General features: G+C 38.2%; 1 protein-coding gene across 8 annotated transcripts in view; it reads left to right on the top strand.

Annotated features, from left to right (window-relative positions):
* Window positions 1–12811, top strand: part of PCSK5 (proprotein convertase subtilisin/kexin type 5) — a 465096-nt gene that overhangs the window by 289231 nt on the left and 163054 nt on the right. For 6 of the 8 annotated variants that reach the window (XM_073878061.1, XM_025891381.2, XM_073878060.1 and 3 more), the window contains exons 17-20: window positions 6518–6602; window positions 10462–10559; window positions 11002–11131; window positions 11555–11670. In XM_073878061.1, coding sequence (XP_073734162.1) covers window positions 6518–6602; window positions 10462–10559; window positions 11002–11131; window positions 11555–11670 — 429 coding nt within the window. The remainder of the gene's footprint in view (window positions 1–6517; window positions 6603–10461; window positions 10560–11001; window positions 11132–11554; window positions 11671–12811) is intronic. The other 2 variants (XR_012374027.1, XR_012374026.1) reach the window with 1 other exon arrangement.

The following is a 12811-nucleotide window of genomic DNA, read 5'->3' as shown; positions in this document are numbered from 1 at the left end:
TACAAAAACAATCAATACAATTAACAAAATGGCAATAAGTACCTATCTATAATTACTTTAAATGTAAATAAACTAAATACTCCAATCAAAAGACATATGGTAAATGAGTAAGAAAACAATACCCAGCTATATGCTGCCTACAAGAGACTCACTTCACACATAATGACACATACAGACTGAAAGTGAAGGGATGAAAAAACATAAACCATGCAAATGGAAGTGGAAAAAAGAACAAAACTCAGGGTAGCAACACACATTCTTTTCAAGTGCACATGAAACATTCTCTGCTACACATAACATGTTAGGCCATAGAACAAGTCTCACTGTATTTAAGAAGACTGAAATCATATCAAGCATGTTTCCCAACTTAAATGGTATGGAACTACAAATCAATATTACAAGAGAAAAATGGAAGAAAAAAAAAAGCCAAATACATGGAGGTTAAACAACATGCTACTAATTAACCAATGGGTCAATGGAAAAAAAAAAAACATGAAATCAAAAATTCATGGAAACAAACGAAAAGACAATAGTCTAAAATCTTTGGGAATCAGCAAAAGCAGTTCTAAGAGGGAAATTTATAGTGCTATTAGGCCTACCTCAAGAAACAAGAAAAATATCATATTAAAGAATAAAGAACCTAACCTTAAACCTAAAGGAACTAGAAAAAGAATAACAAAGTCCAAAGCCAGTAGAAGGAAATAATAAAGATTAGAGCAGATATAAATGAAATTTAAAAAAAAAAGATCAATGAAACAAAGACCTGGTTCTTTGGAAAGATAAACAAAACTGATAAATCTTCAGCCAGACTTAAGAGAGAAGACTCAAAGTCAGAAATGAAGGAGGAGCAATAATATCACAGAAATACAAAGAATTATAAGAAAATGTTGAAAAATTATCTGCCAAACAATTGGACAATCTAGAAGAAATGGATAAATTCCCAGAAACATACAATTTTCCAAAACTAAATCAGGAAGAGAGAGAAAATCTGAGCAGACCAATTACTAGTAATGAAATTGAATCAGCAGTCAAAAAGTTCCAAACAAAAATCAAGGACCAGATGGATTCACAGGTGACTTCTACAAAACATTTAAATAAGAGTTAATACCTATTCTTCTCAAATGATGCTAAAAAATAAAAGAGGAAGTAAAACTTCTAAATTCACCTATGAGGCCAGCATTACTTTGATCCCAGAACCAGACAAAGACATCATGTAAAAAGAAAACTACGGGCCTGGGTATTAAAGAGGGCACGTTCTGCGTGGAGCACTGGGTGTTATACACAAACAATGAATCATGGAACACATCAAAAACTAATGATGTAATGTATGGTGATTAACATAACAATAAAAATTTTTAAAGAAAAAAAAACTACCGGCCAATATCTCTGATGAACAAAGATGCAAAAATCCTTAACAAAAGAATAACAGACTGAATTCAACGTACATTAAAAAAATCATTTAGCATGATCAAGGGGGATTTATTCCAGAGACGCAAGTGTGGTTCACTATTCACTAATCAGTATGATATCACCTAAACAAGAATAAAAAAAGATCTCAATGGATGCAGAAAAAGCATTTGACATAATACAACATGGATTCATGTTAAAACTTCTCAACAATGTAGGGTAAAGGGAACATACCTCACCATAATAAAAGCCATATATGACAAACCCACAACCGACATCATACTCAATAATGAAAACTGAGAACTCTTCCTCTAAGACAAAAACAAGACAAGGATGTCCACTCTCACCACTTTTATTCAACAAAATATTGGAAATTCTAGCTGCAGCAATCAGAAAAGAAAAAGAAATAAAAGACATCCAAATTGGTAAGGAAGAAGTAATACTGTCACTATCTGCAGATGACATGATACTATACATAGAAAATGCTAGACTTCACCAAAAGACTATTGGAACTGATAATTCAGTGAAGTTTCAGGATACAAAATTAATATACAGAAATCTGTTGTATTTCTATACACTAATAATGAAGTAGCAGAAAGAGAAATTAAGAATACAAACAATCTCATTTGTAACTGCACCAAAAAGAGTAAAATACCTAGAAATAAATTTAATCAAGGAGGTGAAAGACCTATATTCTGAAAACTTATAAGACACTGGTGAAAGAAATTGAAGATGACACAAACAAGTAGAAAAATACACCATGCTCATGGATTGGAAGAATATTGTTAAACATTCATACTACCCAAAGTAATCTACAGATTTATCACAATCCCTATCAAAAACCAAAAGCATTTTCACAGAACTGCAACAAATAATCCTAAAATCTGTAAGACCCACATAAGACCCTGAATAGCCAAAGCAATTTTGAGAAAGAAGAACAAAGCCTAAGGTATCACAATCCCAGGTTTCAAGATATGCTACAAGTACAGTAATCAAAACAGCATAGTGCTGTCACAAAAATAGACCTATAGATCAATGGAACATGATAGAAACCCCAGAGATAAACCAACATCTATTTGGTCAATTAACCTATGACAAAGGAAGCAAGAATATACAATGGAGAAAAGACAATCTCTTCAATAAATGGTGTTGGGAAAAACTGGACAGCTGCATGCAAAAGAATGAAACTGGACCACTTTCTTAAACCATACACAAAAATAAACTCAAAATGGATTAAAGACCTAAATGTGAGACCTGAAACCATAAAAATCCTAAAAGAAAACATAGGCAGTAATCTCTCGAACATTGCCCTTGGCAACATATTTATGTATAGGTCTCCTCAGGCACAAGAAACAACAGCAAAAATACACTATATTGGGACTTGACCAAAATGAAAAGCTTTTTCACAGTAAAGAAAACCAACAAAATAAAAAGGCATCCTAGTGAATAGGAGAAGATACTTGCAAACAATGTATCTGCTAAGGGGTTAATATCTAAAATATATAAAGAGCTTATACAACTCAACACCAAAAATACAATGTGATAAAAAAAAGTGGGCAGAGGTTCTGAAGACACATTTTTCCAGAGAAGACATACAGATGGCCAACAGACATGTGAAAAGATGTTCGGCATCACTCATCAGGGAAGCGCAAATCAAAACCACAACGAGATATCCCCTCACTCATTTTAGAATAGCTATCAAGAACGGACGGCAGTCAGTATCAAGAAACAAGAAATTGTAACAAGTGTTGGTGAGGATGTAAAGAAAAGAGAACCCTCAGGCACTGTGGTGGGAATGTAAACTGGTACAGCCACTCTGGAAAAGAGGATGGAGGTTCCTCAAAAAATTAAAATCAGAAATACCCTACAATCCAGTAATTCCAGTACTGGGTATTTGCCCAAAGAATACAAAAATCCTAAGTAAAAAAGGTATATGCACCCCTATGTTTATTGCAGCATTATTTACAATAGCCAAGGTATACAAGAAACCCAAGCGTTCATAGATAGATGGATGGATAAAGAAGGATTATCCGTTCATCATACACATACACACACACACACACACACACACACACACACAATGGAGTGTTAGTCATTAAAAAGAATGAAATACTGCCATTTGCAACAACATGGATAGAGCTAGAGAATATAATGCTAAGTGAAATAAGTCAGTCAGAGAAAGAGAAATACCATAGGATTTCACTCACATGTGGAATTTAAGAAACAAAACAAATGATCAAAGGAAAAAGAGACAAACCAAGAAGCTGACTCTTAACTATAGAGAGCAAAGTGATAGTTACCAGAGGGGAGGGGGGTGGGAGGGTGAGTGAAACCAGTGATGGGGATTAAGGAGTACACTTGTCATGATGAGCACTGGGTGATATAGAGAAGTGCTGAATCACTATATTATACACCTTAAACTAATATAACACTGTATATTAACTATATTGGAATTAAAAACTTGTAAAAAAAAAAAAAAGAAAGAAAAAGAAAAAGATGTGGTGTATACACACACACACACACACAGTGGAATATTACCCAGCCATATAAGGGAGTGAGATCTTGCCATTTGTGCCTACATGGATGGAGCTATAGGGTATTATGCTAAGTGAAATAAATCAGACTGAGAAAGACAAATACCACAGGATTTCACTTGTATGTGGAAGCTAACAAACACACAAAAAATAGACTCTTAAAACACAGAAAATGATTGGTGGTGGCCAGAACAGAGGTGGGTGGAGGGACGGGCAAAAAAGATAAAGGGGAGGTACAAACTTCCAGTTATAAAATAAGGAAGTCAGAGATGAAAAGTACAGCTAGGGAATATTGTCCATAATACTGTAATACCATTGCATGGTGACAGATGGGGACTACAGTTACCATGGTCAACACTGAGTAATACATAGAATCGTCAAATCAATATATTCTATATCTCCAACTAATATAACATTGTTTTTTATACTTCAGTTAAGAAATGAATAATTTCCTACATGGCAATACAAATTGAATTTGGGGGGCCTTTTCCACACAGAAATCCTTTCCAACTGTACCAAACAAAAATCTGTAAATGAACACGTCACTTCGCGGAGTTTGGCCCTAATCAGTCGTCATTAGGAAACAGACAAAAGGTATATTCCCTGGAGAATTAAGTAATCCTTGGGCATTCCTACCTGTTAGTGCTCTGGTAGCGCCCTTTTCCTTTATTTCTGAATTCTCGGTAATTAACAAGTGTGTCACACCATAATACATGATGACACTGATTATCTCCTGTTTCGGCACAACCTAAGAAAGAAGAAAACCCAAGTTTAAATGAACAAGAGTTGTTTTTCAGAAATCAGGCAAGAATTTTGAAGTGGATACTGTTGCTTCTTAGGAAGTCCAAGTCCCTTGACTCGAAGGCAGGCATTTCTCCACGAGGCAGATGGAGTCTCAGTTTACCCTATAGATCCGTGGGTAGGATTTCCTTGTAGTTCCTTTTTCCCCCAAATTTGGAACATGAGCTACAGCCTGATAGAGAAAGATTGGGGAGGGGAGTCTGAGGGATCCCCGGAAATAAGCAGTATTTCTTGAAGAAAAAAATTCAAAATTCTATCAAGAAGGCTGAATCTCAGAAAAGAAATTTGGTTCGAGATGGTATATAACAGGATCAAGATAATTGAGACTCAGTTGTTTCCCCAGAGCCTGGGAGGTATGCAGTGAAGGAAGGCTGTTCAAACAATGGCTTTGCTGATACGAGTTGTCTCTGCCTCTCTCTCCTCCGTGTAACTGACTTTTGTTATATTTTCCTCCTGAAAACATAGTGATCAGATATAATCATGACAAGTAATAATTACTGCCAACACATTTACAGTACTTTCAAGTTCATATAGTTCCCCTGAGTAATTTCATTATCCCCTCAAGACAAACTGAGAGGTTGGCATCACTGAAATATCTATTGACCCTGAACTTGCCCACTGGAAATGCTAAAAGCGGAATTCAAATCTAGGTCCTTGGACTTCAGATCCTATGCCATGTCCAGGAGTCTGAACGGCAGAGTGAGGAGGGGACCATCTGAAGACTACCATAAGATTATAAAGGACTTCATATTTCATGGTGGGTGGGGGTGCTCGGGACTTGAGAAAGGAAGTGGACCTTCAAGAGGTCCCTATAGGAATCCATTAAAGCAGTGTTCCTCTATGGAACCTTGAAGAACGCCAAAATATAAAGAGTAGATGGAGGAAGAGAAGCCTATGAACAAAGCTTATTCAATCCTACACATATATGTGGTTATAATCCACTTGCACCTCAGAGAAGGTATCAAGTCTCCAGAAGAATTTTGCCTCAGGTAAAAGGCCTTGAGTTAATGTAACAAATCACCATTTTTCACTATAGAGTAAGCATGCATTTGCCATTTTTTTCCAATGGGGATCAGTCTTTGGTATTAAACAGGAAAACCATATTCATGGTATATTTGTTTCAATCCATATATTTCTATTCTCCTGAATACAGACATTATCTAAACTATAATAACATATCAATGTCACAGCCACTATAAAGTATGCGACACTATTCTAGACAATACAAGAAATACATCATCAACCCTTACCCTGCCATCGTAAATGCAGATTCCCTTTTCTGGCTGTGTTCATCAGAGTGGTCCTACAAGCTGTGAGCATGGGGGCCCACCTTTCCATTCCACAGCCCCAAGCACTGCTTACACCTTTACATCTGGGCATTGCCCCAGCATCTTTGTTAGTGGGATTGTCATTGTCGGAAGTTAGATAACCCCCCTTGGGAGAGAGAAAAAGAAGAGGGGAAAAAGCCAGTCAGCTATTCGACTAAGAGTTAAATGGGCTGTGGTTCCCTTGTCTGCAAAATGGCTGGTAGATATCAGGCATTTCCCATCACTGCAGGTTCCTACCGCTGTTCACTTCGCTGAAAAGTGATAGCAAATGTTCTGTGCGGGGCTGTTTGCAAAATAGTCTGCTCAAGGCCATGTATGTGTACTATCGTGTACATTAGCAAACATTAGAATGTCTCCACCTCCTTTTATGGAATCCAACTGACCAACTGATTTATAACCTTGTTACATTTGTATGTTTTTTTTTTGTTTTTTTTTGTTTTTTAACAGAGAAAAGTCTTTGCCGGAAATGCAGTGAAAACTGCAAGACATGTACTGAATTCCACAACTGTACAGAATGTAGGGATGGGTTAAGGTAAGAGAGTGAAGGATGCTTTCAAGTCACACAGCCCAAGGAGCATCTCAATATAAATGAAATATGTAAATAAATAATCCTCTTACCATCACCTTGGTTTGACTCCCATTCAAACACTTGATTGTTATTTGCATTATCTTTACCATTGTATGTGAAAAATTGGATGCCATCTTGGCTAAGGGAGGTTTATAAACCAAATGAAATTCTCTTCAGAAAATATGGCTCTGATACACATAAATAAAAATGGCTATTTGAGAGGCTTTCTCAGTGCTTTTTGACCAGCGCAGTGCCCCTGTCAAGGATTACTGCGTAGGTAATATAATGAATTATATTTAATCCTCCTGATTCATTCCTTTGATGGTCGGAAACTCTTGCCTTATCTTTATTATTTCTCTCCATATAGCCAATCATCCTCTTATCTTAAGTACCTCAGGCTTGGTTCCATTATGCTCTGGTATGCTCATAGATTTAACACCTGGAGATGTTTTTCTTGACTGGATGACTTGCTCATTGCAAAAGCCAGATAGCTGATAGATTCTGCCAGAGAACAAGACACGGCTCAAATGAACTAGGTAGCCTCCTGATATCCATAGAGAAGGTCAGACCATCCTCCGGTGGGTAAGGAGTTGGACCCTGAGTTCACAGAGAGCCACAAATCTGCAGCACTCCGATCTTTTTAAGTATTGAGAATACCTCTGTTTCCACCTTAAATTGGAGAGGTGAACTCAACGGGCTCCAGGCAGGTGATTTCTTCATATTAGTTAATACTAGAACATTGGAGCACATGGGTGGCTCAGTCAACTAAGCATCTGCCTTCGGCTCAGGTCATGACCTCGGTGTCCTGGGATTGAGCCAGGGGAGTCTGCTTCTCCCTCTCCTTCTGCCCCTCTCCCCACTCATGCTCACTCGCTTGCTCTCTCTAATAAATAAAATCTTAATCTAAATGAAAATGATGTTCTAATATATTTTTTTCCTGTGGGTTTTTTCATAAATGCATTCAGTATTGATCTGCTTAAGCACCTTGCATCTCAAGACTTCCAGTCTTGATATATATCAGTCTAGTCAGCCCCCTCATTCTTTTTGGACAAGGAGCAGATTGAGATAATAAGAAGAAGGGAGACAAGATAGATGTGGGCTCAAACCCTCTTCTATTAATCAGCTGTGGGATCCTGGTCAAGTCACTGAGCCACTCTGAACTTCACTTTTGTCACCTATAAAATGAGATAATAACCCCTACATTGCTGAATTATGAAAAAGATCAACTGTGATAACATTTAGAAAGTACTTATTTCCAGTATCAGACACATAATTGGTCCATGAGAAATAAAAGATTATTTACGATATTTTCTATACAATTGACCCTTGCACAACTCAGGGATTAGGGGCCACAACTTCATACAGTTGAAAATCGCATATAACTTTTAACTCCGTAAGTTACTCTTAACTATGTAACTATGTAACTACTGATTACTACTGTTGACTGGAAATTCTACAAATAACAGTCAATTAACGCATTGTGTTATATGTATTCTATACTGCTATTCTTACAATAAGCCTAGAGAAGAGAAAATGTTAGGAAAATTATAAAGAAAATACATTTAGAGTACTGTATTTTATTTATCAAAAAAAAAAAATCCGCTTAGTTTTTCAAACCCATGTTGTTGAAGAGTTAAGTCAACTGTGTTTCTTAGGGAACATTTCACAGAGTACGTTAACCAGCACTCTCCAAAAGAAATATGAGAGCCCTATATGTTCATTTTATTTTAAATATGCCAGTAGCCACATTAAGGGAAGTAAAAAGATATGGGTAAAATTTAAAAACATATTAACCATATATATCCAAAATATTTTCATTTCAAAATATAATCAATATAAAAGACCTAGCGAGATGTTTTACATTCTTTTTTGTTCTTATACCAAGTCTTTGAAATCTGGTGTGCATTTTAACCCAGAAAGTACATTGCACATCTCAACTTGGACAGTAATTTTTTATGAGAAATACTTGATCTGTACTTGGATTTTACAAAATTTAGTCAAAGTAGATTTTATATAGCCAGGTTGTTTCTAAACTTACTCAGAATTTTGCCAGTAACTGAACCAAGGGCCAATTTGTAAAATTTAGACTGAAATTCAAACTAAAGTTTAAAATTCCAGTCCTGGGCCACACTAACCACATTTTAAGTGCTTAGGAGCCACGGGTGCTGAAACATGTGGGACAGCAGAGTTCCAACCCAGCCAGTTGATCACAGACAGAACGCAGGTGTCCACTGTACCAGGAGGGTTAGCCACATCACCACTCTATTTTGGAAGCAGCAGGCGGCTTTGGGGTGCACACAGTGCCTGCTCTCTGTTGCAGGACCCACTTACATTCATTGCTTCCTTACACAGCGCAGCCTCTGTCTCATGCTCAACACATGCCAACCTCAGAAGGAATGCCCTGTACTAGAAAAATGAGGCAGTTTTTTTTTTTTATTTTTAATCTGATAAGTTTTTTGGTGGTCCTATTTCCTCCCACAAAAGGACCTATTTGATGCAATGTCCTTTTTTCCAGTTCTACGGAAAGGGAAGGGATTTTCTTTTATTGGCTTTTTAAATGACATCGCTCCCTGGCCAGTCAAGTCTGTGAATGGAATACACCTTCAGTTAAGCTGCCCTCTGTCTCCTTGAGACTGCCTACCTCTTCCTTAGAGGCTTTGAGGGTTGACCAGTTTGCCTCGAGAGACCTATACATTTTTCAAGAGTGGCTAAGAACAAACAGAAATACATACATATAAAATACTGGAAGGAAGTGGATTACAACGTTAACAGGACTCTTTGGGATCCGTTTTTATCTGTTTTTGTTCTTTCCAATAGGGAAAAATAAATTTTACTTTTCCAAGTTAGCGTGATCCAAATACAAAGCACAGTCAACTAAGATGTGACTTAGGGCAATATAAAGAGTCTAAGAGAATAAAAACCATTTGACCCTGTTGCTTAGAGACCCATCTTGTAGTATCGTCTATTTGGTGACATAGGTTTACAGGTGCTAATCTGTTGTTCCAATAGTGAGCAATATTGGTAGATTAAAGGTCCTAAATTCTGTGTTTTTTAATTTTAAGAATTGATCTATACACTATGAAAGCTATCATAATTGATAGATATTACAAAGGAGAAAAAATATGCATTCCTCATTCAACATCTGGCAACTATAATAGATACCAAGAGTGCCAAATAAAGTATGGTAGAGAGAACACCTGGAAACAATCATACAATTAAGAAAAGTTGGGGTGTTTGGGGAATCAGCTGTATAGGCAGGTCATTTTATGAAATTATTCATTAGCATTTAAAATAAATCAGGAAATAGAGGCAATTGTGTGGTTCTGATGGGAACCAGTAGAAGAACTAAAACCAGAAATAAGAACAAAAGGACCTACTCCTGGGAGTGTGGGCGGGCCAGAGATCATCATGCCCTTTATTCAGATGTAACTCATTACCCTGTGTTCCTACTACATTTTATAATTACAAAACAACTCTTAAATTTATTATGTCATAGGGCTGGTTATCAGAGTTGTCAGACGTATTGTTAGGTCATGAGTTTTGTCAGTAAGATACTTTTAGGAACACCTGCGTGGGTAAGGTGCAGAGCAAAGAAGGTCCACGAAGCTTGCAGCATGCATACAAGCTACAGACATGATCATAGGGGCAGAGAAGCAGGATAGGCATCGGAGAAGGAAAAAAGAAGGGGTACGGGACGATTTCCCCCCCGCTTTGAAGCTTTGCCAAACCACGGGTCTCTGGGAGATGCTCTATTTGTTGTGTATGGAGCTGAGGAGCTATGCCCTCTTCGCCTTGACCACAGCATCTGTGTTTCTGTCTTCAGCCTGCAGGGATCCCGGTGCTCGATCACCTGTGAGGACGGGCAGTACTTCAATGGCCAGGACTGTCAGCCCTGTCACCGCTTCTGTGCCACCTGCGCTGGTACCTTGTCCCCCAGTCCTACTGTCTATTCCTCTGGCTCTGGTTTGCTGTTTGTTGACTTGTGGTTAGCCATCACTCCTACAGACCCCTCGGATATGGTTAAAGTAAATGCTGGAGAAACCTAAATCTCTTCCGGCACTCCTGCATGGATTCTCAGAGAAAGTCAGCCATGGGCATTCTGTCCCTATTGCGACCCTGAAACATCCCAATGAGATCTCCTCCTCTTTCCAAAGAGATGTGATGGTTTTGGCAAATGGGTTCAATTTAAAATGGGGGCGGGTTTTTTTCCCCCACAGAACATAAGAGAAAGCACAAATGTGAAATTGTGACTCTTAACATGACAACCTATTCATGCCCTTTCCACCAACTACACAAGAAGCAGCCCATCGTGCAAGCTCCTCTGAGATTTTGTTTCTGTTTCCCACATTTGTCTTGCTTTCAGGGCCGGGTGCTGACGGGTGTATTAACTGCACAGAAGGCTACTTCATGGAGGATGGGAGATGCGTGCAGAGCTGCAGTCTCAGCTACTACTTTGATCACCCTTCAGAGAACGGATACAAATCCTGCAAAAAGTAAGTGGATCCGCCCCTCCAGCCGTAGCTCGTGATCACTGGCTTCCTTATTTGACCGCCTCCACAAAACAAAACAATTACTAATGATGACCTAAGTTTCCAAATCAGAAAGCTGAAAGCAGAAACCTCCCCTGCTGCTTTCACCCAACTTCTCTTGAGTACTTTTCTGTTTTTGTCTCAGGAGCACTTTAAAACCTGGAAAGTAATATTTCGGTTTCAAGTACAATGTGTTCTCCCATTTAAAATCAGTCTACCTGCTGGGCTTTCTTTAATGTTGTTAAAGGTAGCATTTATGGTCAGAAGAGGTTTCTGTGTCGTCTTCAAAGGGGAAATTAGGTTTCAAACGTCCTTAAGAGGCTGATAGCAAACATCTTTTCTTGCACCTGATGCGTGAAAGCATGAACTGTACGTTTTCCCCCATAGATGTGATGCTACCTGTTTGACATGCAATGGTCCGGGGTTCAAGAACTGCACGAGCTGCCTCAGCGGGTATCTCTTAGACTTAGGGACATGTCAGATGGGCGCCATCTGCAAGGACGGTGAGTACAAACTGTTCATTCTGATCCTCTGAACGCAGGGTCCTCTTTTTAGGTTGAGATCAAATGTATTTCCACGTAAACTATCAAGCCTGAGTCAGATAGAACGTGCCCAATATCTCGTTGGCATTCATTCATCTTGAACTCACACCCTCAATGGGTTTTGGTTTGGGTTTTTGTTTTTTTTAATTAAAAGAAGAAGTAAATCACCTATAGTTCCATTGGCCAAGATAGCACCAGTTATTTTTTTTTTTTAACTTTAGAGTTTTAGGTTCACAGCAAAATTAAGCAGAAAGTACAGAGAGATCCTACATATGCCAACTGCCACCCGGCAACACCCACCCACACACACACCTCTGCCGCACCCCCCCCCATCAGCCTCCTACACCAGACGAGTTACATGTGTTATAATCAGTGAACCTTCACTGACGCACCATTATCACCCAAATCCATGGTTCACATTAGGGTTCCCTCTTGGTGGTGTACATTCTAGGAGTTTGAATGAATGAATGAATGAAAGAATGAATGAATAGGGATACGTATCCACCATTGTAATAATCATACAGGACACTTTCATTGCCCTAAAAATCCTCTGTGCTCTTCCCTTCCTCCCTCCCTCCTGCCTAGCCCCAGGACCTACTAATTTTTTCTTACTGTCTCCATAGATTTACCTTTTCCAGAATGTCATATACTTGGAATAGAATAGGCAACCTTTTCCTATTAGTTTTTTCATGTGTTTCTTTCCCATCTTTTGCCATCTGTACTTTTGCCCAGATTTTTTAAATACCATGTACATGGAGGTTTGTATCCTGCTTTTTGTACTAAACATTAGACATAAACATCATCCTATGTTTACAAAGTCCTCAGAAACTTCATTTTTAATTACAGCATAAAATTCTATCATGTGAAGATGCCAGTTTATTGCCACTCCTTTTATTTAGATAATTTAAATTTTTGGTAAGTAAATTGTAATCAAATGCTACCTGAATCTTTCATTAAACCTGAGAGGCAAGGAATTAACGATAGACCTAAGTATAGAACTTTAGACTTCTAAACGTTGGTCCATTTTTCTTTTCTTCACACACGTGGTTCTCAACCAAAATGCCAGGACCGCACACTTTCTCCAAAGATTCAAACATTCTTG

The sequence above is a fragment of the Callorhinus ursinus genome, unplaced genomic scaffold (assembly GCF_003265705.2).
Source record: "Callorhinus ursinus isolate GAN/ISIS: 27379988/994484 unplaced genomic scaffold, GSC_fseal_2.0 scaffold28, whole genome shotgun sequence".
Lineage (NCBI taxonomy): Eukaryota > Metazoa > Chordata > Mammalia > Carnivora > Otariidae > Callorhinus > Callorhinus ursinus.
Note: the sequence above shows the minus strand (reverse complement) of the source record. Positions and strands in the feature narration are given on the sequence as shown.